Source organism: Melopsittacus undulatus, chromosome 14 (assembly GCF_012275295.1).
Source record: "Melopsittacus undulatus isolate bMelUnd1 chromosome 14, bMelUnd1.mat.Z, whole genome shotgun sequence".
Lineage (NCBI taxonomy): Eukaryota > Metazoa > Chordata > Aves > Psittaciformes > Psittaculidae > Melopsittacus > Melopsittacus undulatus.
This window is the reverse complement of record NC_047540.1, coordinates 2,104,428-2,130,617: the sequence shown is the minus strand read 5'-3', so window position 1 is coordinate 2,130,617 and position 26,190 is coordinate 2,104,428. Positions and strand designations below refer to the sequence as shown.

The 26,190-nt window shown below is 48.3% G+C and overlaps 1 protein-coding gene across 4 annotated transcripts in view; it reads left to right on the top strand.

The window, feature by feature from the left end:
* Positions 1-25,704, top strand: part of ARID1A (AT-rich interaction domain 1A) — a 59,310-nt gene extending 33,606 nt beyond the window's left edge. For 2 of the 4 annotated variants that reach the window (XM_034069164.1, XM_034069161.1), the window contains 16 exons: positions 7,438-7,678; positions 8,027-8,116; positions 8,791-8,958; positions 9,554-9,869; positions 11,141-11,286; positions 11,374-11,483; positions 13,509-13,718; positions 14,208-14,415; positions 17,651-17,783; positions 18,141-18,313; positions 18,482-18,632; positions 18,790-18,921; positions 19,032-19,128; positions 20,912-21,785; positions 22,070-22,200; positions 22,701-25,704. In XM_034069164.1, the coding sequence (XP_033925055.1) occupies positions 7,438-7,678; positions 8,027-8,116; positions 8,791-8,958; positions 9,554-9,869; positions 11,141-11,286; positions 11,374-11,483; positions 13,509-13,718; positions 14,208-14,415; positions 17,651-17,783; positions 18,141-18,313; positions 18,482-18,632; positions 18,790-18,921; positions 19,032-19,128; positions 20,912-21,785; positions 22,070-22,200; positions 22,701-24,425 (4,905 nt within the window). In that variant the 3' untranslated portion in view covers positions 24,426-25,704. The remainder of the gene's footprint in view (positions 1-7,437; positions 7,679-8,026; positions 8,117-8,790; positions 8,959-9,553; positions 9,870-11,140; positions 11,287-11,373; positions 11,484-13,508; positions 13,719-14,207; positions 14,416-17,650; positions 17,784-18,140; positions 18,314-18,481; positions 18,633-18,789; positions 18,922-19,031; positions 19,129-20,911; positions 21,786-22,069; positions 22,201-22,700) is intronic. The other 2 variants (XM_034069162.1, XM_034069163.1) reach the window with 2 other exon arrangements.
* The last annotated feature ends 486 nt before the right edge of the window (positions 25,705-26,190 follow it).

Sequence of the window (26,190 nt, the reverse complement as noted above, 5' to 3'; positions counted from 1 at the left end):
GAGGCGCTGGCACAGGGTGCCCAGAGAAGCTGGGGCTGCCCTATCCCTGGCAGTGCCCAAGGCCAGGTTGGACACAGGGGCTTGGAGCAGCTGCTCCAGTGGAAGGGGTCCCTGGCTGAAGCTGGATGAGCTTTAAGGTCCCTTCAGCCCAAACCAGGCTGGGATTCTTTCCTGCAGCTTGTTCTAGGGTTGTTGTTCAATGTTGAAGCTCGAGGTTTTATCCTTTGTGCGGCAAAGTTGCTGTGGCAACTTCTGTGTTAGCTGAAGTGACACTGCTGTGTCAATCAGAACTCGAGCATTTACCACTGCTGCTTTGAACAGTTCCTGGTGCATCAGTGTCTAGATAGACCTGGCAGTGCTTTATAGAAGCTGAGCAGTTTTCAAAGGGTTAAATTGGAAACACTTCTGGAGAGTTTTGCTGCTGCATTTCCCAGGGTAAGGGCTCAGCACCGGAATGGGAATGCTGGCCTTCCACAGGGTAAGTTTTCCCTTCAGCGACATCTTGTTTTGTGGATGAATCACGTTGCTTCTTCTATACTTTGTGCTGCAACTACAGCTTTTGAAGCTCTCCAAAGACTGAGAATAAGGCTGTTGTTAGTGTGCTGGGTGTTTGGAGGGGGAGGAAAGCCCCTTTGACATGTGTGTGTCCCTCGTTTCATTTAATGCTGTTTGGAGGGGAAGCAAAGGAGGGGGGCACAGGGTAGGAGCAGTAGATGTGATTAAAGCTCCTGCCGAGTAGATCTGTGGGAGTGGAGTATCGACCTCTGCGAAATCAATGGCTGCTGCAGTAGCAGCACTGGCTGTTCTGCAAGGGCTCCCGTTGCAGGAATGTAGTAAAGGCAGCAGCACTTCCTGTGTCTGACATCCTCCCCTTCTGGTTTTGTCCCTGCTTTCTGCCAGACAACCAGGCTCACCTGGCTTTCCTGAGCCGGGTTAGAACAGCAGCTGGTTTTGTGCAATGAGAGTACAGTTTGTGGTGTGCCTCTGAGCCCCTCCTCCTGACAGCCTCCCTGCCGAATGCTCTTTTCCCTGCAGTGCAGCTACAGCCAGCAGCTTCTACCAGTTCATCTAAAGCCAGCCTGGAAGAATGAGCTTTTCAGCTTCTTCTTTAGCAAGGAAACTGAACGAATCTCTCCTGCGTGTTCTGGTCCCCATCTTAGGTTTGTAATTGTCAGCACTGATGCCTGAGAAGAGCTTAAGCCTCTCCTAAGGGAAGGGGATATGGGCTCAATGTAGCAGATGCTGAAGCCTTGATCGTGTTGCCTTCTTGGTGTTTGTTTTAGTGGGCAGGTGGTTTCTTCCTTGAAGTAGTAGAAGTCTAGCACTTACTTCCTTTACCTAAGGACTGCTTGGGTGAGAAGTGGCATTTAAAAGAGCTCAAAGATCCCATTGCATGCTTACTTTTGTAACCGGGATCTTTGGTTCCAACCGAGTTTGCCACAGAACCTGACAACTGTCTACAGTTTTTGATTGCTTCCATGTGATCCTTGCTAAGAGCAGAGGTTGAGCTTCCAGTGATGTATCTGAGGGGCCAAACCCAGTGATTTCATTGCATAGCTTGTATTGCTAGGCTTTGGTTATGTTGGATTAGTCTTCCGTCATCTCAGGTAGCTGGAGCATGTGTATGAACATGCTTCCCACACGTGTGAACACACAAAATCATTAACAGGTAAAAAAGCAGCTTCAGAAGGTGTCATTTTGGTTTCTACCCCACTCTTCCCAAAGTCTAACAGGGAACAGGACATTAACAAACAGCATCTTCCACTTCACTGTCAATTCCAGCAGTGTTCTTCTAGGAGCAGTGAGAGGTTTTATTGGAGAGACATCTTGCAAGATTCCTTCTTCATCCCCTTTGTCTCTTATGCAGCCCATCTGCACACCAAGAATGATGATCATCTAGAAGGTGCTTTTGGTGATCTAAAGATGGACAATCCTTGATGGTAGAGCAGCAGAGCGAGGCGAGTGGTGGTCTTCCCTTTAACAGGTTGTGTATTTTTGGGATAGGACAGGGCTTGGAGGTGTTCTTTGCCTTTGGAACAGTTCACTTTCATGGTGAGGGTAAGTGGTTGCATTCCCACCCAGGGGGTTCAGGGAGCCGAGAGCTGGTGCTCAATGGGTTTCCTGTTTGTGGTGATCTGTGCTGATGGATGTAGTCAGGATTCTAGAGCATGGCAGCTGACACTGAGCTGGTGATGCTGGAGGGCTTGCAGGAGTGTGGGCCTTTTCCAGCATGCCTCCATTCTCTTTGGTTTGTCAGCAAGAAGAACTTTGGAGACAGCAGCTTATACCTGTCTCTAGATGAAGAGCATTAACTGGATTTCTACTGCAGCTGAACTTGTGGTCCCCAGCTCCAGCTTCTGGTTTCTGCTGGGGCAGCAATGTGGATGAGACATGCAGTGGGTAGGAAGAATGGCTGCAGAGCCCCCTCCAGACCCTTCCATCGCATCTGTGGAAATCTCAAGTCAGCTTTGCAAGGTGTTTCCTGTGAGTCTGGTGTAACTGGAGCATGGTGGGGTCTCCAGGCTGCTTTGTGTTGTGAGATAGTGTGCTTTGTGAAGCACAGGATGCAAGATTGAGTTGTCTGCAGGGTAGAAGGAGGAGTCTATCCATCTTCCCGAAATAGCAGGGAGATCCTGGCTTGCCAGTCAGCTGTGTAATTCTTGTGATAGAGAGGGATGAAGTATTTTGGGTGTGGAAATAAAGGGGAAAGAAAGGACAAGCTTGTGATTTTTAAGTGTTGATGGTTCTTGAATGAGTGGAAAAGAACTGAGGGGAAAAGAATTTGTAAGAGAAAGTGGGGATTTCAATTGGTCAGAAGCAGTGAAGAGGCTTTTCCCTTTCAGAAAGAATTGGGGAATAAATTTAGTCATTGTTCTCTTGTCTTGCTTGTAAGCATCTTTATGGAAGCAACTGGCCTTAGAGAATTTGCAAGCTGCACCACATGCTCGTCTCCAGATCATAATTTCCTTGAGTGCTATCTAGTGATCTGATAGTGCCTACAACCATCCCAGCCTGTCTGCACTCCTTCCCTCTTCCCCCACACTTTCCATATGCACTCAGGGTGGGGATGGGCAGGGGAGCAGTAGAGGGAGGCTTCAGTCCCCAGTGAGGAGATCAATTTGCTTTCTGGTCAGTCTTCCTGCTCTTCCACATCAGTGGGATGGGCCGGAATGGAGCCTTCAATCTCTCCTCCTCTGGGGTTTTGTTGCCTTGATCTTAAGTATTTTCTTGTTGTTTCATCTCTGTGTTTGTTTAACAAATGAGCTTGTATCAGATAGTGAAATGGTGGTTCCTCTTTTCATCGAGAAGAAGCCTTGCTGTTTCCAGCGCGCACTAACCAGCTCCCTTGTGTTGGTCATGCCAGGGCTTGCAACCCTTTCCCTGAGATAGATGAGCTCCCTTGCCCCCTCCTTTGGGTACCAGATTGTGTGATTTCAGGCATGGTTTTGTTGTGGTGTGAAAAGAAGGTGTTAGCTGCTGAGTCCTTGTTTGTCAGCAGTACTGACAAACCCATGCTGGCATCCGTGAGGGTTGGGCAACCAATCGCAGCTGGAACAGTTATCGTTCCAGGGTCCCCGTGGGCTTCCGCTATCAGGTCACATCCCAAAATAACACTGGGCAGTATTTCAAGTGAAGAAACTCAGGCTTTGGGGCTGCAGCCAGCCTGGAGTGTGAGATTCTGTGTGAAATAGTTGGAACCCCTCCAGCGTTTTTGATCTGCATGGCAGATGAGCAATAAAACGCATAAAAAACACATTGGAAACACGTGAGGAAATTCTCCAGACCCTGACGTTTCCTTCAAGTTGGCACAGTTACTGCTGGGGAGCTTCACCTCCTGGCTCGGCTCGATTGGCTGTGCTCGGGGAGGAGGGAAGAGGAGAAGCCCTTCTCCTGCTGCTGCTGTCTCCTCCTGATGCGCTGTGGGAGGCAAATAAAACCTCGCTGGCCCTCTCCTCTTGGGCTTGATCCAGACCCCCCTGACAGCAGCAGGTCTCTATTATTCCTTCAGGAGGAGGTTTGAAGGCTTCTCTGCTGCAGCTCTCCTTAAAACAGCCTGGGGAATGGTTTCTTTCCCCCCTTGTTTGTGGTGCACTTGAGTAAATGGGATCTCAGCTGAAGGGTGTCCTTTAGGTGCAGTTGAAAACCCCAACGCAGCTCTCTTGCCTTTGGCTGGCATCCTGAGGAAATAACCTGCGAGGTGGGAAACTGCTCCTTCCTGATGAGCTGCTCGTGCTTGGGCATTCCGGGCCCTGCTCCTCAGCTTCCCCTTGCACAAGTGTCTCTTCTGAGAAACCTGGTCCTCTGAATCACACCCTCATCAGATGCTGCTGTGCTGGCAGTGGGGAATCACTTCATTGCTGGAGCTCCTGAAGCTCTCACATCTTTAGAGGTGAAAGTTGCTTTATGAGTGAGTTGATTTTTATGGCCCTGTTTCAATTCGTGGCCTAACAGCCAAGAGAGGTTGATGTGTAATTCACTGGGAACTTACTTAAACCGATGATCTGAGAGGCTGACCCATAGCCTTGTAGCTAAAGGCCTGCTTTTCCTCTATGTGAGGTCCGTGGTGGTATGCTAGCAATGCAGGGGGGCCTCCACTCCCATGTCTGCAGCAACCCTGTATTAACCTGCTTTGATTTTGGTTTTAAATGACTTGCAGTACTTGGGTTAAGCTTTGATGCAAGGTTGAAGACATCAACTTGGAAGGTTGTTACCTAGTTACTCAGGGGGTAAATTTCAAGCAGGTTTTAACATTGCCTCATTTTACGTCTTGCAGATACTTTCCTGCCTGGCATTGCCAAGTCATATCCTCTTGGTCTGGCCAGTTCCTGTAGGAATATTGCTCACACCATGCAGCAGGCAGTGACCTGCTCAGATCCTGGAGGCAAACCCTTTGCCTTTAGGAGATGCTTGTCCCTGACATTCCTGATAGAGGGAAACTTCCACATTGCACCTTGCACACTTGCTCTGTGTCTGTCCTCTCACACCAGTCGTTTGTCTCAGGTGTACATTTCTAATGTGGTTTTTCCTCTGAGCCTAAAAGTCTCATTTAAGCAGCTACAGCCTCTGCCCCTCTGTGTGAAGGTTTAACTGCTCTGAAATGCTGTATCCATGTAAGTTCATGGTGGTAGGGATTTTAAAGCTGCTGCAAAGAGGTTTGGCCTCCACCTTCATTTTGGTGGTGATGAAAACAGTATTTGGATGCATTTGATGATTAAGACTGAAAGTACCTTAATGTGTTGTCCTGGGATAGGGTTAATTTTCTTCATAGTAACTATTGAAGGGAAATCCATCCAAGGTTAGGTTGGACTCAGTTTGGCTCCTGGACATTCTGGACCCTTCATTGCCTTAGATAGGGACCTAGGTGTGTGTCTTACACCAGTGGCTGAGGGTAGATGCTGTGAGTGTCAGGGAGAGGAGTGGTTTTTCGTTGATGGTGCTGGTTGATGCTTTTTAATGGAAGATGTTGGCAATGGTCTCTCTTCAGCTCCCACTTCAGATGGTTTCTGCAGTTGGAATGTGGGGTTTGTCACAGTTGCCCATGGGAAAAATCTAAGTAGCTGCATAAAGGAGCAGTGCTGTTGATGTTACAGGAGGAAGGTAGTGAAAATTGCAAGAGGTCTTCGACACTATTTTTAGGCTTTTTCTGCAGTTTTTTTGGCTTTCATTGGAAATAAAACAAAGCTTTTCTTTCCTCAGGAAGAAAATACTTCAGCAGTAAGCAAATAGACCTCTGAGACTTGTGCAGGAAGCGATCTCAAAGAGGAGCAGTAATGCAAGGGGAGGGAGGACATGCTATGCACTAAGCATCCCACCAAGTGACTGGTGTTTGCAGCTCAAATGCACCATTTGCCAGCATTTGGTTGAAGCGTTTTGATCAAATTCCACTGTTAAAACAGGCAAGATTGCCCTGTGCAGCAGGCAGCTGAATGCAGTGCAGCTGATGCCCTGCTCTCCCCTTTGGCCTGAACATCACTGTCTGTCCAACAAGTGTGATGAGGTTGTTGGATATCTCCCCGATGGAAGGTTCTTTATTCCTCTGTAACCTCAGTTTTCCACTTCCTAGGACATGGTAACGTGCTGTTCTCCAGCTTAGCTGATGGGATGTGCTGTCAGAGCCTCTTCCCACGTCACCATGGAAGGATAAGCCTCTTGCTTCTCAAGGCTGAGAAGTTTGCAGTATCTTGTGTCTGTGGTCCTTCCACACTGCACAGGGTTGGGAACATGTTACCCAAACTGCTGTTAAACCAGACCTCATCTAGTCAGCACAAATGAGACCAGGATGTCCAGGTTATGTATCAGTTGGCCTTTCTACATGGTGTTTTAGATGAGGTTGGCTTTGTTCAGGCTGGTCAGCTGAGTTCTGTGCTGAGGGAGTTGAGCTGAAATGCCCTGAGGGCTCAGTCCTGAATGCTTCTGATTGCTCTGAAAGACTTGCAAAGGATCGGTGAAGTCCTGGTAAGCTTTGGTCTTCACTTGCTGTGATCCTTTGAATCCCTAGCAGGGATTTTCTCTAATCACTGGAATAGTTGTAATTCCCAGCTTTTTGTTCAGATGCGCCACCACTTACTCTGTCTTGGACTGTTACTCCTTTCCTCCAGGCCAAGCTGGATGCACTGTATTATCAAACAGCTTGTACAACTGTGTGTGTTGGATCTGCACATCACCTTCTTGGATGCATCCCCATTTTCCACACTAGCCAGCTGACTTCTGGTGCCATCGCTTTGCAGTCGCTACTGTGGCAACTGGAGTTTCAACTTCCTTAGGCTTTCTGTGCTTTTCTTCTCCAGGGTGGATACATGCAGTAGGAAGGGTGTTTTCTAGCCTTGCCTTCAAGAAAAGCTGAACTTTAGCAGCTGATAACGTAACTGCTAATTTCTGCTATCTCAGAAGAAAGGGAAGTGGGAACCCTGAAGAGTATTTTATGGTTTTCTTTTAAATCTCTGTTTAGTTTGGTTTTATCCATCTCCAGTGAGTAGTTTCCCAGCTCATAAGAGGTTTATGAATTAATTATGGCAAGGCAGGAGTTTTCTGTCGTTCAGGGGCTGAGCCATGTTTCTCTTCCAAGCTGTGATCACATGGACTGTTCCCTGCATTTGCAGTTTCACGTGGATTGCTGATGCCATTCTTTCATTTCTTGCCTCTAAACTGAATTAAAAGAAGCAAGAAGGAGAATTAGCAAGTCGTTTAGCCCATCAACAAACACTCAGCACACCAGCAAGGGAACTCTTGGATTCAGAGCTAGGCAGCAGGATAAGACACATTTGGCAGTTACCACAGTCTGCAGCAGCTTTCCTTACTGACAATAACATGAACAGAGTTCATTGATTTCTATTTGTAGTATGCCTAAGGGAGAAATACACTCTTTCTTAGTGGTAGGTGAGAGAACAGTCCCATGTCTCTTTATTTTTGCCTGATGTGTTTCTCTGTGTATTGCAGGACCTGTCTGGTTCAATAGATGATCTACCCATGGGTACAGAAGGAGCCCTGAGTCCTGGAGTAAGCACATCAGGGATTTCCAGCAGTCAAGGAGAGCAGAGTAACCCAGCTCAGTCTCCTTTCTCTCCACATACCTCTCCTCACCTGCCAGGCATCAGAGGACCCTCCCCATCCCCAGTTGGCTCTCCAGCTAGTGTTGCTCAGTCCCGCTCTGGTCCACTTTCACCTGCTGCAGTACCAGGTAACACTGCTTGGCACGTGTTGATCTTCTGGTGAGAGTGAATTCAAGTGGTCAGTGAGGAGGAATTGGCCAGTGTCAGTACTGTGTGGTTATTGAGGTCCTGTGAGCTCCTTTGTTTGCTTTAAATGTCTGTAAGTTTGAAAGGATATAATAAAGCGGGTGGGATGGATGGTAAACCAGCAGTGTCCTTTTGCTGGGTTAATGGGCCTGGTTTTGCTCTGCTTTCCCTTCACTGTGGCCAGCACAGCCTCCTCCTGAAGTTGTTTGTAGTTCTGGTGTTTGCTCTTGCATCCTGGCTTTTGTGGTGTGCAGGGTTTGTGATGAACCACTCTCCTTTTTGTGGTGTAGGCAATCAGATGCCACCCCGACCGCCCAGTGGCCAGTCGGACAGTATCATGCATCCTTCCATGAACCAGTCAAGCATAGCCCAAGACCGAGGTACGAGTTAAGAGATCTAACTGTAATCAAATTAGATGTGTAACTAAGAATTACCTGGCCTGATGACATGGATTCTGTGGTGAGGCAGCATTTAGAAGATGCCCTGGGTTTATAAGCTGCAAGTGTTTAAGCATTTTTTGCTGTAAATTCAGCTGTTGCTGGTTGTTTGGCCTCTCCAAGCTCATACTCTGGCTTGTGAGATGTTTTTTCTGGCTCTTCACACTCTTTTCTGTGGATGTTGCTTGGTCAATGTCAATGACCCTAAGCTTCAAAATGAAGGGTGCTCACAAAAACATTTTGTGCCTTTTGCCCTAAGAGAATAGGGTTAGTATGGGGGGAAATGCATGTAAAATTCCACCTCGTATGGCTGAAGGTATATAGTTGTCACCCTGAGAAAACAAGCAGACAAAACCCAACAGCAAGCCCTTAGGATTTGCAGTTGTCCTGTCTGCTCCTGTGACACTAAGGGTTTTTTTTCTGGTTAAAGCAGGAAATTGGATCTGTTATCTTCACAGATTACACTGGCTCCCTAATAGCAACCAGTGTAAAATGTGTCCAGGCTGTTGCTCAAAGGATTTTGTTAGTGGGTCTCTGTTACCTCAGGACATGTGTGTCCAGTGGCACCCCTGGATACTTCACACTAATGATTGTCTCCTACCCTCACTGCTGCCCAGGTTACATGCAGAGGAATCCTCAGATGCCCCAGTACAGCTCACCCCAGCCTGGCTCAGCCTTATCTCCCCGTCAGTCCTCTGGAGGACAGATGCATGCTGGAATGGGGCCATACCAGCAGAACTCCATGGGAAGCTATGGACCCCAGGGTGGGCAGTACGGACCTCAAGGTGAGGCACTGTCAGCTCCTCAAGGTGGGAACTGAGCTCAGCAATCCCTCTTGTAACATCTTGTCTTTGAGAAACTGTTTTTATTTGTCCCCTTCTAATGTGTGGGTCATACAAACCAGTGTGCTCCTTATGAAATGGGAGGAACTGTGCTTTGTTCATATTGAGATTGATGAAACATGTTGCTAGTTGTACTTCTAAATGTAGGCTCCTTCCTCCTCACTGAAAAAGATGTAGGCTCTGCAGCCAGTGTAACACAGAAGAGCCAGTTTGCTTTGGAGAGGAAGAAGATTGAGTGTTGTGTTTTGGAAAGGGATAAGTGAGGTTTTTTGACATCCTGTCCTGGATTATTTGGCTCACTTGGCTCGGTTGAGGTTTGGGAGAGTTTCAGGCAGCTTTTGAATCGATGTTGTTACTTGGCTATGTCAAAACACATTTTATGTGGCTTATATCCAAGTACTTTGACTTTTTGTTGAGGTGTTAACACTCCCCCTCATTTCTGTTAGTGATCTTTAAATATTTGCTGATAGAAGATTTTTATGGTGATTCATTAACTGGTTGAATGATGTTGTCTTCCCCTCTTTTTTTATCTCCTTAGGAGGTTATCCCAGGCAGCCAAACTACAACGCTATGTCCAATGCCAACTACCCCAGTCCAGGAATGGGAGCAAGCATGAACCCTATGGGAGCAGGGAGCCAGATGCATGGGCAGACTGGTGTGCCACCGTACAGTGGGCTTCCTCCAGGGAGGATGAGCCATGCAACCATGGGGAACAGACCTTATGGACCCAACATGGCCAATATGCCACCTCAGGTGGGGACAGGGATGTGCCCCCCACCAGGAGGCATGAATCGCAAAGCACAAGAAGCGGCTGCTGCCGCCATGCACGCTGCTGCCAACTCCATCCAGAACAGGTAGGGGATGACATTCCCCCTGGTCTCTGTTAAAAAGTTCCTTTCCCTACAGCAGATCTTGGTTTCAAAGCTGTAGATGGAATAACCTGAACTTTGGGTAACACTGAACATACACTTCCTCAAAGGTTTCCCTTCTTGGAGACTTCTTCATTAATGTTCAGTGCTAAGAAAGGGAAGAGCTTAAAGCTTGGACAAGCAGAGTGTTGGAGTGCATCATTAATGACATTTTCAGGGAATTTTTACTATTCATGGGTGCAGTCTAACTCAGAGATCCCTTCAGTTGTTTTTGCTTTCTGGTCATCTTTGTTAGATGGGTGACTTAAAAGACACTGCTTGTATGGTAGAGCCTATAAATCTAGCAGCCAGCCATGCAGCTCTGTTTGAACCAGGGCATTCCTCGACCAGTGTAATGAACTCCTTCCTTCTACAACCTTGATGAGAAGCTGGGGGAAAAGGGGGGCTGGAATTCAGCACTGAACTTTGCAACTGTTTTCTGTGGGGTTTTTTGTTTCATTATGTTTTAATTGCACATTTCAGAGGTGGTGTGTGTGGCTTATCAGAATGCCACCAGAGCCATGACCTTGCTTATAAATTGGGTCCCCCCAGTAAAGCTGCTGGGTGTATTTGTTATCTGACTGGGCATTGTCCTCTTTATCCTGACTTTAAGGGCTGCTTCTGCAATCTACTGTCTGATGTTATCCGTGACTGCCAAGAGGTCGAGTTCCCAAATGCCAATAAAGGCATCAAAGTCTGTCCCTTCGAGTAGTGAGTTTGAGCGACAGTTGTGTATGAGGCTTTCTGATAAATCTAAAATGATGTAGATTGTATGGGTGGCACAAGGGAAAGAAAGAAAAATCATTAAATGTGGCTGGAGCACTACACTGTTGATCTATACACATCATGTATTCTCAGCTAAATGCACAGGGCTGCAGGATTTGCAGCCTGTTCTTCCCTGTAAAGGCGACTTAACAATGAAATGAAGTTCAATTTGGGGATGTAATAGAACAAGAGTCAGGGTGAGAATGGTCAGAACTGAAGTGCCTCTTTCAGAACAGTTTGCATCCTCTTTTGAGAATGAGACTTAGGCTCTAGGGTTGCTAAGCTCTAAAAGAGCATCTGATCTTTGGTCTCTTGCTTGGAAGAGTGAGCTGGAGAAAGTCACTTCTCCACTTCCTTTGTAGGTTTCTTTTAGCAAAGCTGCTTCCTTAGAAGACAAGATCTTAATGCTTAGTACTGGGAGTAAGCATCTGTTTCTTCCTTGCCTTCTCCAGGCCTCCTGGTTATCCCAACATGAATCAAGGGGGAATGATGGGCACTGGACCTCCTTATGGACAGGGAATTAACAGTATGGCTGGCATGATAAACCCCCAGGGCCCACCCTATCCAATGGCAGGGAACATGGCCAACAACTCTGCAGGTAAGCCAATGCTGACCATTAAGGCACCTCATCGATTTCATTGTGCTGAATTGAAAATGAGTGTTAAAGCTTCTTTTAACTCCCTAGGGATGGCAGCAAGCCCCGAAATGATGGGTCTTGGGGACGTCAAATTAACACCTGCAACTAAAATGAACAATAAGGCAGATGGGACACCAAAAGCAGAATCCAAGTCAAAGGTAAAATGTTTTGGGTTTTGTTTTTAATGACTCGTGTCCTTTTCAGCATCCAGGAAAATGGAACCATTGCATGTTAACTTGGATCAAACAGTGCCTCTGTCTAGGAGTGAGTGTGGTTCCCCAGGGTAACCTAATCTGATTCATTCTCCTTACCCTGAACCAGACTTCTTGGTAGCTTGGTTGTCCTTGTCGTAGGTGATGTGTCTGCTACTTGTGACCATGGTTCTAATGGAGGAGAGTGGCTAGTCAGTGGGATGTTCTCTTTTGGAATGTGTTGTGATTTGGAGCATAATTCAAGTGTCTCAGCACTTTTAGAGCAGGCTTTTAGACTGTTTTAGAGTAGTCCTGGCTATATATGCAATAAACACTAAATACGTGTGTTAATAACAGTATCCTTGAGGAGCCTGAACTTTGCCATCCCAGAGACCCACTAGCCCTCAGTAAGGCCAGGAAAGGGACTTCCTGTGAGAATTCACATGTTCCCCCCTGTTTGACTCACAATTTCAAGCCTCTGTCTAGGATTTCTAACAGATGCTTGGCACACCTTATTTATGTGTTCTCCTTTCAGTTGTGAGCTAATCTTGAAGGGGAGCATTGCCCAGTCCTTTGGGAGGAATCCATTTCACTTGCAAAACAATTTACTATTAGGAATTATCACCTGCCACAGTGAAACTGCCAGAAGAAGTGTAAATAAACCTGAGTTTGTTTCTGGTGTAGGCTTGGAGCTAGGCAGTTATCACCTCTCAGCTGGGAGGTGGTACACCAAAGTGTTACAGTTGTTTCACAAACAAACCTCTTACTAATCCTGTATTAAAGCCAGAAGAGGGAGGCAAACAAGTTCTTTAGGGAGTGTTTTTCTTTGCATTACTGCTCCCAGTTTCAAAAGAACCACCAAAAAAGCAGTTTGTGAGCCCATAGTCTCTCAGTTTCAAGCCATTCCCCCTTGTCCTATGCCCACAGTCCCTGATGCAGAGCCCCTCTCCAACATCCTTGTAGCCCCTTTCAGACACTGGAAGCTGCTCTGAGGTCTCCACTCAAGTTTCTCTTCTCCAGGCTGTACAGCCCCAATGCTCCCAGCCTGTCTCCATACAGGAGCTGCTCCAGCCCCTGCTCATCCTCGTGGCCTCCTCTGGACTTGCTCCAGCAGCTCCATGTCCTTGTTATGTTGGGAACACCAGCACTGCACACAGTGCTGTGAGTGGGGTCTTGGGAGGAGAGCAGAGGGGCAGGATCATCTCTTCACCCGCTGCTCATGCTCCTTCTGATGCAGCCCAGGACATGGGTGGTTTCTGGGCTGTGAGCGCACACTGAAGCCAGCTCATGTTCACTTCTCATCAACCAACACCCCCAAGTCATTCTCCTCAGGCTGCTCTGAATCCCTTCTCAGCCCAGCCTGCAGCTGTGCCTGGGATTGCCCTGACCCAGGGGAGATCCTTGCACTTGGCTGTGTCTGTATATCCAGGTAGCAGGAGATTTCTGCACTTGTGTCAGTGAATAGGTGGGGGAAGAGAGAAGGTCTGTGTGGGGAGCCCCTTAACACACTCATCAAACCTCCTCATCTTTATTCTTCTTCTGAGGCATGTTTGATTCCTTTGTGGTGTTTAGCTTCAGTTTAAACTGGCATACCACTTGGGCAAGAGAAATGGCTAACCAGAGGGCAGTTCACCCTGGCACAGTGCATTAGCCATGGGGAATTTGCAGCTGAATTGGGTGTTTTCTCATAGGTTTAGCAAGCTCCTGTGAAGTCTCCTTGAGGTTTGGTTGGTTTCTATAGCGTTCCTGAAACCTTTCACTTTTTAGAAACACATACTGTGTGAATTCCCTGAGTAGCAGCTGGTTTTGATACCTTCGTTGAGTAACACTTGCCTGATGTTGATCTGAGACAAGCATAGGGCTGCTCTAAAGCCATTCTCAGTGTAACAGCAGAACTCTGAGCTCTTACCTGGCTGCTGTTTTGAAACCATCTCGGATGTGAACCAGCTGCTTTTGTGCTGCTCAGTCCTGATATCTATCTCCTTCTCCTAGAAGTCCAGTTCTTCTACTACAACCAATGAGAAGATCACCAAACTCTATGAGCTGGGTGGGGAGCCCGAGAGGAAGATCTGGGTAGATCGTTACCTGGCCTTTACTGAGGAGAAGGCCATGGGCATGACCAATCTGCCAGCAGTAGGCAGGAAACCCTTGGATCTTTACCGGCTCTACATCTCAGTGAAGGAGATTGGAGGATTGACTCAGGTGAGTGTCCAGCAGCCAGTGTGGTGACTGGGTGATGCCCACCATCTGCCAGTCACAGGCTTAATGGGCAGCAGAGTTTGAAGTTAGCTTTGGAGCTGGATGGAAGCCCTGACTTCCCATTCAGCAGTGTTTAAATAACACTTACTAAACCCAGCATCCTTGAAGTGAGCCAGATGTCTGCTCTCCCAGTCGCTTGTTGAGAACAGTCTGTGGTGACATTCTCTTCAAGTGCTTTTTTCCCCTGCTTTGTCCAGTGCAAAGGTTGGTGACACTGTCTTTGCATCTGATTTCATCTGTCTCTGTTTAGTAAGCTTTCTGTAGGTGAGGAAGAGAGCTAACTCGTTTTGGGATTCTGAACACGACTGTGTCTGTGCTGCTTGGCACTTACTGCATCCTTTGTGTTAGCTGGGAAGTGTTGTTTTCCCCTCAGAAAACCTCTTGGAAGAGGAGCTGGATTTTGAGGTCAGAGCCTCTTCTTTGGTTGTGCAGGTCAACAAAAACAAGAAATGGCGTGAATTGGCCACAAATCTCAACGTGGGCACGTCCAGCAGTGCAGCGAGCTCTTTGAAGAAGCAGTACATCCAGTGTCTCTATGCCTTCGAGTGCAAGATTGAGCGAGGTGAAGACCCCCCTCCAGATATCTTTGCAGCTGCGGATTCAAAGAAGTCTCAGACTAAAATACAGCCTCCATCTCCAGGTGAGTTGAGGCACTGGTTTGAGTTGTGAAGTGGGTGTTTGCACCATAGGATCTCCTTGTTGTGGAGACTCTCCATGCTGTGGGCCAAACTTCCACAAAGCGCCCGTGTCTGTCTCTAATTAGATGTTGTCTAGTTGGGTAAATACTTCAGTAATCTGGGAGTGAATGATAGCAGGAATAAGTCAAGCCTCTTGGGATAGTGCAGGTTTTGTGTGTCCCACCTCTATACTAAGGAAACTTGAAAATCTATACATAGCTACATACACACACCTCTACACGTCCTAGTGCATCACCGCCTTGTGGGAATCAGGTGGAAAGGGAAGTCTGGTGTTACCCCTACAAGCTGATTTCTGCATACTCTAACAGCAGCCCTTTTTACTGCTCAGCTTTGGGAACTTGCTAGAAAAGCTGTGCTTGTTTTGGTTATGCCAAGTGCTACCTTCTGGGAGTAAATGCTTCATGTGGATGTGAACTCATCTTCCTCACCCATTACTTCTTTCCATCTTCAGCTGGAGATGGTGAGGACTTTCTGAGGCTCTGTACACAGACACTTTGAAAGCCTGTTACAGGTTGAATACTCCAGGAATGAAGACCCTTAAAATGCTCTTCTGTTGTTGCAAATGTGATGGATTGCTTTGGTTTCTGAATATGTAAGCTGAACAATTCAGATGTGTTGGACAAAGTCCCCCCAAAACCCAACCAAAACAGGAGGAAAGGTCCAGGCTGTCATATTTAGTCTTCATTGCTTGAATTGCCAACACTTTGAGCTTCAGTTTTCCAGTTTGTCTTATAAGTAAAACCTTCCAATGTTTTTTCTGCCTAGGAGCCTGTTCATGTAGGTGAGATAAAACTGTCGGCTTTGCAGCTCCTTATAATGTTAGCAAAAAATGCCTTTCTGGTTCTGAAACCTGGCATTGTGTCCTGAGGAGTGGAATAATGAACCCTGTTTGGATTGTATTGTAGCTGTCTCAGCCCTGCTAAGCCCTCAGTCGGCAGTGTGCTTGTCAGAATACTCTATTGGCAGCTACATTTGTCTGTCCTCTCTGTTACAGAGTGTTGGTTTCTTTAGGTCCTAATTCATATCTTCACTAGTCAGGAAACCTGTCCCAGTGTCGCTTCAACCTTGGTGTATTCTGTAAGACAAAGCAACTTCTGTGTCACTAGACTGAACTTCTGCCTAAAGTGGTGTCTCAGTTCCGCTTAACCGAGACCACAAATCCATCCCTGCTTTCTTTCCAAACCCACTTTCTTGCCCCCCAGAGATACTAGGCAGTGGACCAAAGATGTTAAGAGCATGTGGAGTTTATTTGGAGAGGGCTGAGACTTTTCAGGAGCCACTTAAACCCTCCTGTAGCACTTGCTGCCTGTCAGAATGGGTTTGAAGGGGCATCAGTTTTTATGTCGCTTCAGCTAACACGGAGCTGTATGGAGGTGGTGAGTCTGCCTTCAGGGCTGTGCTACAGGTGATCTGCTTCAGCACATCAGCAGGAGGAATTTGCAGGGCTGCTGTCCCCACTTAGTCTACAGGTTTGATTCCTGTGCTCTATGGCATTTTCTATGTAAACTGTTCTCTCCACTTGTCCTACTCCAGATTCCTGCCACTAGGAATATGCAGAGGCAGCACTGAAGCATGGTTGGTTGCTCTGATCCTTTAAGCCATATCATTCAACATGTACATGCTTCTGTTTCACTTTCCTTTTCCTCCTTTCTCTTGCTCCTCTGGATGGGCAGGAACCAGGGCTGTAAGCATGACACAAAGCACTCTCACAACCCAGAGCAGAGCATCTAAAGGCCTCTTGCAAGACAATCAGCTAGGTTCAACTCTTGGTGCTGGAGCTGTTTCCGTGCATTCATAACCCACAAAACCCAGAAGTGTTTCCAGAAGGGCTGGAGTGACCTGGGTATTGCCTTGTGGGCACTCGGCACAGGTTCCAAACACACTTCTTGGGTTCCTGCTCACAAACTGCAGCGTCTCCCCAGGGAGGCGTAATCAGCCTGTGTTGGGTTTTAATTCCCAGAGCATGGAACTGGCCTGGCTCCAACCGTGTGTAAATTGGTGAGTGGGAGGGACGCCGACGGGGGTGGGGACAAACACCAAATGGCAGCGACACAGGGAATGTCTCTAGGCCTCTTCCTGCTGGTGCCAACATCGCACACACACAGAGAGCAGCCAGTTCCTGCGGGAAGCGCGTGGAGCTGAACCCACTGCAGAGGGAAGGAGGGTGCCCGTGAATGAAGCTCCCCTCTGAGCTTGCCTCTGCCCTTCCCTCTCCAGAGAGCTCCCCGGGCTGGGAGGGAGTCGCAGGGAAGAGGACAGGGTGCCAGGAAGGTGGGGTGTAAACAAACATGCCCTGGATGTGACCTCGGAGGGTTTTAATGAATAGCTGAACTGAGTCATCAACCAGCGGGGCTGGGGTGAGGATATCGGGTGCTGGATGGGAACTCATGGAAACATGAATGAAGAGTTCAGCTCTTGCCAGCTGCGAGGAGCAGATGAACCTGGCCTGACGCTGTCACAGCAATCCCTGGAGCTCCCAGCACAGCTGGATTACACAGGATGGCCTGGGAGTTTTGATGAAAGCCTCCTTGGGAACTTGCTGGACGGGTTTTGTCATTCACTGAAAGATCCAGCATCTCCAGCATTCCCTGTTCCAGGAATCCTTGGGAGTGGTGCTTGAATTAACCTGCATGAATTCACCCCTTTGGAAGGGCAGAGCAGACTGAGAAGCCCTGTTCAGAGTTACTTGGTGGCTTCAACTGATGTTGTGGAGTTTCCAGCACTAGAAAGATCATGAGATGTTTCATGAGAGAGCTGAAAGCCACCTTGCTGGGTAGAAAGAGTGAAGGTGATGGGTCAGTAGTTGTCACTTGGTAAGAAGCATTGTGTTCCCTGGCACATGGTGCACTGTAGAGCATCAGCCTTTGGAGCCGGATAGGTTGGGCACCACAACATTGTGCCACAGTGGTGGCAACAGTGTGTAAATGGAATGTGGTTAAGAATGAAGAGATGATGAAAATTAATGTGTCCTCTTGGCTCTAGATCATTGTCTGTGGTTCTGGAAAGTCAGGCCCAGTGTGTCTTTGAAACGTTGAGCTCCTTGTACTCTTTTTGGCCATATTTCATCTGTCTCTTGAAGGACTCCTTGCTCTGTGTTCTTGAGGCTGATTTTCTAGGAGGTTCTGGGCTGCATCTGTAGGGTGCAGAGGTGCTCACACCACATTTCTGTTCTTGCAGCGGGTTCAGGCTCAATGCAGGGTCCTCAGACACCTCAGTCCACCAGCAGCTCCATGGCAGAGGGAGGAGACTTGAAGCCACCAACTCCAGCATCTACGCCACACAGTCAGATGCCTCCTTTGCCAGGCATCAGGTATGAAACCATTGCACCCTATTCCATTATGCTGGATGCAGACCGTGAACATGAGGTTGCTCCTGGGTCATTCCTAAAGAATGTTGGAGACTTGAGACCCTATTTTGTGGGGCTCCATGGCTTTGCACCAATGTTAATGACTTACAGCAACATTATTGACTCTGCATTTGTGTATAAATAATCATTTTGGGTCTGGGGACAGTGTTGTAGAAGGATAGTTCTTTGTGCCTCTGTTGGAGAAGCATCACTGGCCCTTCTATGGCATAGCAACATCTGAGGGGGAACATGTGGGGAAAAGTATCCTGAGGATCACTGTGGACCTCTCTAATCCTGTTTTGTGGGTTGTTTTTGAATCAGGAGTAACTCAGTGGGCCTTCAGGATGCCTTTGCAGATGGTAGTGATCCTACGTTCCAGAAACGGAACTCCATGACTCCAAATCCAGGGTACCAGCCCAGCATGAATACCTCTGACATGATGGGTCGCATGTCTTATGAGCCAAATAAAGATCCTTACAGCAGTATGAGGAAAGGTGAGGAAGTTCTTGCCTGCTTTTCTCTCTTAAGCACTGATTCCTGTATCTGGCTGTATGCTGGAGCATGCTGTAGGAGACCTGCTTGCCCTTCTTCCCCAGAAGATGGGATGTATCTTTCTAAGGCAGAGGTAGACACATTTATTGGTTCTTCTTTTAATGTTCCAGCTCCAGGAAGCGATCCCTTCATGTCCTCAGGGCAGGGCCCCAACAGTGGTATGGGTGACCCTTACAATCGTGCTGCAGGTCCAGGGATGGGTAACATGGCCATGGGACAGCGGCAACACTACTCCTACGGAGGTCCTTACGACAGGGTGAGGTGGGTACTTCAGCCTGCTGAGATCCTGTTTGCTTGACTCACGTGAAATGATGACTTTCTCTTCACTGCTGTGACTTTGCTGATCCTCCTTTTCCATTAGAGGATCAAGAGCGGATTTAAATGGTTGTGGGGGGGGTTTCCCTTTGTTTCCATGTAGGACGGAACCCGGCATGGGACCTGAGGGCAACTTAGCCACGGGAACTCCGCAGCCAAACATCATGCCTTCCACCCCGGAATCGGGGATGTACTCTCCCAGCCGCTACCCACAGCAGCAGCAGCAGCAGCAAAGGTCTGTGTGGGGTCTTGCCACAAACAGCTCTTCCCACTTAGAGAGCTCTGAGGCTGTGAAAGTGAAGCGTGCATCTGATCAGACAAGTAATGCATCTGTTTCTTCTCCAGACATGATTCCTATGGCAATCAATTCTCCACTCAAGGCACATCCTCGGGCAGCCCCTTCCCTAGCCAGCAAGCTACCATGTACCAACAGCAACAGCAGGTAAATCATCAGAAAGCCTCTGATGTGTTTGGCTGAGACATAGAAGAGTTTTATCTGTGCAGTTATGAAAAGGGGGAGGATGAAAACTCTTTGTGCTGTGTGTTTGCTTTATGGAATGTGTAGAATTAGGTAACTTAAATGGCAGGTGGGATTTTTTTCCAGTTTCCAAATAGCTGAAGTTTTCATTAGTGTTTCCAGTGCTGGGTCAGTGAAACAACCTTTGGAGAAGGGAGGTTGTGGTGTTTGCAGATGTGTGAGGTCAGGAAACTTCACTGGGTTTGTCTGCCCCTCTGGAACTTTCTGAGTCCCATCGTGTTTCTGTGAGTTCCAAGGGATCTGTTGAGTTGGGTGTTGAGTCTTTGATCTTCTGGGGAGCTGTTCCAGGTGGATCCTTCTGCACAACCCAGGCTTCTTCCTGTTGTCTCTGCCTTACTGAGCCTGCAGACAAAGGCTTCAGACCTGCCTCCACTCCATTGCCCCACTGCCTCCTACTCACTGTTCACAAAACACCGGGTTTGTTTCAGGACAGTTTGAATGAACATATTTCTGTTTCCATAATCCTTACATATGACTTGCTCTTTGTATCGGTGCCAGGACCCTGATAATTCCAAACCCTCTGGTTTAGGGGAGTATAGAGAGGGCACTCGCTGAGCTGTGCTAAGAATAATTCCAACTGCTCTGCAGTTTGGCTCTGCAACCAGAGCCACGGGGCTCAGAGCCAAGAGTTTGAGTTACTCTGGTACTTGTCATCTTCAAAGCCCTAGAGCTCTGTCTGATGCCAGTCATGACCATGGAGCTTCTGAACAGGCTGTAGAGCATAGACCCTTGGAGGCAAGAGAGATCTTGGAGTTCAGTTTTGTCTCGGCAATTTACTCTTTTCTCCATTTGCACTTAAACGCGGGGAGAATAGTTCTCACTCCTTCCAGTGATGTGCTTTGAAATCTACAGGAAGGGAAGAAGCAGGAAGTACAGCAGGTTTTAATGCATCTTGTTTGCTTCAGCAGAAACCTGTTTTCTGGGAAATAGAAGAGAAATAGGGCCTGATAAAATTCCTGGATGCAAGAGGAAACAAGTGCGGGTGCACAGTTTGGTTTGTGGTGAACAGCAGCCCTGAGTCTTTCCTGCAGGGAAGTCCTTTCTGTGGGCAGACTTCTGCCCCCAAGGCATCCTTGTAGAATCCACAAGGAAAGTACCCAGCCAGCCACAAGGAATTGGTCCTGGCTTGTGGATTTGAAAGACTGATCCAGCCTCATGCTGGATATGGCTAACAAGAAGACAGCTCTTGCCCTCTTACAGGCCATGCCATGAAGCAGCAATACCCAGTGAGAGTTGGGTTGCTTGTTTCTAAGCACCTCCAATATGAAGACAGGCTGAGAACATTGGGACTGTTCGGTCTGGAGAACAGAAGCTGCGTGGAGACCTCAGAGCAGCTTCCAGTGTCTGAAGGGGGCTACAAGGATGCTGGAGAGGGGCTCTTCATCAGGGATGGGACAAGGGGTGATGGGTTCAAACTGAAACAGAGAAAGTTCAGGTTAGATATAAGGAAGTTTTCTACTGTGAGGGTGGTGAGGCAGTGGCACAGGGTGCCTGAAGAAGTGGTAAATGCTCTGTCCCTGGCAGTGTTCAAGGCCAGGGTGAACAGAGCCTTGGGTGACACGGCCTTGTGTGAAGTGTCCCTGCCCATGGCAGGGGATTGGAACTGGATGATCTGAAGGTCCTTTCCAACCCAAACCATTCTGTGTTCCTAAGCAATCTCATATGGATGCCTTTCCTTTCCCTGTAGAATTACAAGCGGCCGATGGACGGCAGCTACGGCCCCCCTGCGAAGCGACACGAAGGGGAGATGTACAACGTACCATACAGCGCCGGGCAGGGGCAGACCCAGCAGCAGCTGCCTCCAGCACAGAGCCAGCAACCCAGCCAGCAGCAAACTGCACAGCCGTCTCCCCAGCAGGACCTGTATAACCAGTATGGGAGTACCTACCCTGCTGCTGACCGCCGCGCTGCCGGAGGGCCACAGAACCAGTTCCCATTCCAATTTGGCAGAGACAGGGTCTCGGCTCCCCCAGGCTCCAGTGCTCAGCAAAACATGCCTCCTCAGATGATGGGTGGTCCCATACAGTCTACTCCAGAGGGCCCACAGCAAGGTGCCATGTGGCAGGGGCGCAACGAAATAGGGTACAGCTATCCGAACCGGCAGAGCACGGGCTCTGCACCCCAGGGGCCTGCTTACCATGGAGTGACTCGAACAGATGACATCCTGCATTCAGACCAGAGGGTCAACCATGAGGGACCATGGCCTTCCCATGGGAACCGGCAACCTCCTTATGGTCCCTCTGCCCCCGTGCCCCCAATGACCAGGCCCCCCCAGTCTAACTACCAGACTGCCCCTAGCATGCAGAATCACATTCCTCAGGTATCCAGCCCAGCACCTCTGCCCAGACCTCTGGAGAATCGCACTTCTCCCAGTAAATCTCCGTTCCTGCACTCGGGGATGAAAATGCAGAAGGCAGGACCACCAGTCCCTGCCTCACATATAACACCAGCAGCTGTACAGCCTCCCATGATCCGACGAGACATCACCTTCCCTCCGGGATCAGTAGAAGCAACGCAACCTGTGTTGAAGCAGAGAAGACGGCTGACAGCAAAAGATATCGGTAAGAGGAAACCCCTGCTTTTCTGCTTGTGCCTGCCCAGGGGATGGGTGCTGCCATTACCCTTTGGTACTGCCAAGTGGAAGGGCTCTGCTGACCTTGAAAGAGGTCTAGTTGGGGTTTCAACCATCGTTTTGGCATTGTCCACGTGGAGATTGCGGGTGCATACAATCTGTACATCACCTTAAACAAGCTTTGCTCTTCATGGATCCAGAAAGCAGTATCAAGTATCTCCTTTTTTGTTTCTAAACTCCAGGAGCTGGAAGTATCATGTGTTTATGTTACAGGAACTCCTGAAGCCTGGAGAGTGATGATGTCTCTGAAGTCTGGGCTGCTAGCTGAAAGTACGTGGGCCTTAGATACCATAAACATCCTGCTCTATGATGACAACAGCATAATGACCTTCAACCTCAGCCAGGTGCGTGCAGATGCTCTCCCATGCAGCTCTTTGAAGTGCTAATTGTGTAGGGTTTTCTGTCAGCGAGATAGCAACAAGCAGCTCCTGCCCTTGTAGGGCCAGACCCCGGGATGTCCCTGGACCCGTGGAGTGTGCCAGGTTGGAAGAGAGTATGAGGTCTGGGGAGCTGTGCACTGCTTACTCACTGGCCCATGTCATTTATACCTTTGTTGGATATACAACCAAGTGCACTTATGTTTGCACAAGTGCATGTATGTGTTTGGGGGGTGGCTTGGGTGCTGACAGTCAGTACCTTGGGTTTGTCTTTTTCCCTTTCTCAGAGGACAGAAAACTCTGCTTTGCAAACAGTTATTGCCAGCATGAAAAGAACCCAGTAATAATGAGCACAGCTTAAATTCTTAGCCCTTTATGCCCCACTTCCCTAATTGCTCGCGTTGGCCTAAGTTGTTTTCTGATCACTGTTCTCTTCCTTCCCCTCCTGTTTTTCCTCTCCCTCTTAGCTGCCAGGCTTGCTGGAACTCTTGGTGGAGTATTTCCGGCGCTGCCTGATCGAGATCTTTGGAATCCTGAAGGAATACGAGGTGGGAGACCCAGGGCAAAGAACACTATTAGATCCCGAAAGGTTCTGCAAGTCTTCAGCTTCCTCTCCTGAAGAAGGGGAGGAGGATGATGAACCACGGAGCCTGAACTGTGAGGAGGAAGATGAGGATGAGGAAGAGGAGGAGGCTGCGTTTTCAAGCAAGGACAAAGTACCTCTAGAGAGCAGCGAGGAAAAACTAGTTAGTAAATTTGACAAGCTTCCAGTCAAGGTGGTGCAGAAAAACGACCCCTTTGTGGTAGATTATTCAGACAAGCTGGGGCGGGTGCAGGAGTTCGAGAGCGGGCTCCTGCACTGGCGGATCGGCGGCGGCGACACCACCGAGCACATCCAGACCCACTTTGAGAGCAAGACGGAGCTACCTTTGTCTCACAAACGAGCTTCCTGCACGTCTGTCTTGAGGAAACGTTCAGCAGCTGAGAGCAATCCGAGCACCAGGGAAGGAGAGACCCCTCCATCCGACAGCTCCTCGGAGAAGAGGATAACTGCCACCATGGATGACATGCTGTCGGCACGTCCGGGCGCCTTGGCAGGGGAGGAGGAAGAGGTTAAAGCTCTGGAAACGGCAAAGGAAAGCAGCAAGTTTCCCTTTGGCATTAGTCCAGCTCAGAGCCACAGAAACATCAAAATCCTGGAGGATGAACCTCACAGTAAAGACGAGACGCCCCTGTGCACCCTCCTGGACTGGCAGGACTCTCTGGCGAAGCGCTGCATTTGTGTCTCTAACATCATCAGGAGTTTATCGTTCGTGCCGGGCAATGACTTTGAAATGTCCAAACATCCCGGGCTGCTGCTGATTCTAGGGAAATTGATTCTCTTACACCACAAGCATCCAGAACGCAAACAGGCACCCCTGACCTATGAGAAAGAGGAGGAGCAGGACCAGGGGGTGAGCTGCAACAAGGTGGAGTGGTGGTGGGACTGCTTGGAGATGCTGCGTGAAAATACACTGGTCACGTTGGCCAACATTTCTGGTCAGCTGGACCTCTCCCCTTACCCAGAAAGCATCTGTTTGCCTATCCTGGATGGACTCCTCCACTGGGCAGTATGTCCATCAGCAGAGGCCCAGGATCCCTTCCCAACACTGGGGCCCAATGCGGTCCTCTCCCCTCAGAGACTGGTTTTGGAAACACTCAGCAAACTCAGCATCCAGGACAACAATGTGGATTTGATTCTTGCAACTCCCCCCTTCAGTCGCTTGGAGAAGCTGTACAGCACCATGGTGCGGTTCCTTAGTGACAGAAAGAACCCGGTGTGTCGAGAGATGGCTGTGGTACTACTGGCCAACTTGGCACAGGGGGACAGCCTGGCAGCAAGAGCGATTGCTGTGCAGAAGGGCAGCATTGGCAACTTGCTGGGCTTTCTGGAGGACAGCCTGGCAGCCACACAGTTCCAGCAGAGCCAGGCCAGCTTGATGCACATGCAGAACCCACCCTTTGAGTCGACGAGCGTGGACATGATGCGCCGGGCTGCTCGGGCGCTGCTCGCCCTGGCCAAGGTGGACGAGAACCACTCGGAGTTCACGTTATACGAGTCGCGGCTGTTGGACATCTCCGTGTCGCCTTTGATGAACTCTTTGGTTTCACAAGTTATTTGTGATGTACTGTTTTTAATTGGCCAGTCATGACAGCTGTGGGATCCGAGCCCCTGTGTGCGTGTGCGTGAGTGGAGAACTTAGAAACTGACTGTTGCCCTTTATTTATGCAAAACCACCTCAGAATCCACTGTCTACCCTGCGCTGTCCTGCTTCTCCCTTGGGGAATGATGTCCCCATTCCCCCTCCCTTCCCCCTGCCCTTCCAATTTGTCCTGAATCCCTTATTAAAGGAGACAAAGTTCTGTCTACATAGGAGACTTTTTTTTTATTTTAACCAAAGTTACTGTCGTTTACAGTGAGTTTGGGGAAACGACTTTGCCGCGTTATCACATTGACAGGCACCACTTTCCTAACTGTTTTTAATGGTAAAACTCTTGAAGGACAAAAACAAACCCCAAGTGACTGCTGAACTCTGTGTGGTTTTATCGTTGTACATTCACAATCTTGCAGGAACCAAGAAGTTAACGAGTGGTGAACAGACCTTGTCCAAGGGAGGCCTGTGCAGTAGCGTGTAGAACTTCATGTACTGTACACCTTAAACTGTAAAACATACTGTAATAATGTCTCACCTGGAAAAAAAAAGAGAAAAAGAGAAAAAAAAGAAGAAAAAAGCTGGCTCAGCAGCAAGCTGTAGTTTTTAAAAATGTTTTTAGTTAATGTTGAGGAGAAAAAAAAAAAAAAAAGGCTTTTCCCCCAAAGTATCATGTGTGAACCTACAACACCCTGACCTCTTTCTCTCTTCCTCCTTGATTGTATGAATAACCCTGAGATCACCTCTTAGAACTGGTTTTAACCTTTAGCCGCAGCCCGAACGCTGCCACGTGTGTATATATATATGACGTTGTACATTGCACATACCCTAAGATCCCTTGCAGTTTTGTCCCCCTCTCCCTTCCCCTTTATAGTATGACGAGTTAAACGAGTTGATGACCTGCAAAAGCGAGACACAATTATTTAATCTCTTGCCAGACATCCCTCCCTGGAGGATGCTGTACAGGTCTCTGTGTATAAAGTCATTGCTGTCTCAGCAGCCAATCAACTTATAGTTTATTTTTTCCTGGTTTTGTTTTCTTTCTAATCGAGGTGTGAAAAAGTTCTAGGTTCAGTTGAAGTTCCTGATGAAGAAACACAATTGAGATTTTTCAGTGATGAATTCTGCATATTTGTATTTCAGACGATGTAGCTAAAAACTTGATGTAAATTCCTCCCTTTTTTCCTTTTTTGGCTTAATGAATATCATTTATTCAGTATGAAATCTTTATACTATATGTTCCACGTGTTAAGAATAAATGTACATTAAATCTTGGTAAGATGTTTGTAAGGGTTTTCTTTATTAGCAGAACGAGGAGGTAACTTCAGTGCTGTCAGGTCTGGTAGAGGCGATGTTGCAGGTCAGCTCCTTACCACGCAGCAGAGAGGCCTCAAAGGTCCAGCGTGGTGAGTGGTGCCTGGAGACCCTGATGCTCTGGCTTGTTTCACTAGTGGAGGTTTTGCTTAGTGCTGCCTAGGTTGAGGATTTGCAGCGTGAGGTGAAGCTATGGCAGGGAGGCTCACAGTGCACAGGGTTGGAAAGGCTGCTGCTCCAAAGGGAAGCGGTTCCCATCCTGCTCTGTAGAATGGAAAACTCCCATCCCTGCCCATTTTTAACATTCTCTTGGAAGCATGGCAAGAGTCGGGGTTTTCCAGCGGCCAGAGCTTGGCTGCCCTTCAGCAAACAGCCAAAGTTCAGGCTCTTCAGGTGAAAATCTGCCCCTTCTCAATGGGTATTTTTACTTAGCCTGGAGCTTTACGCTCAG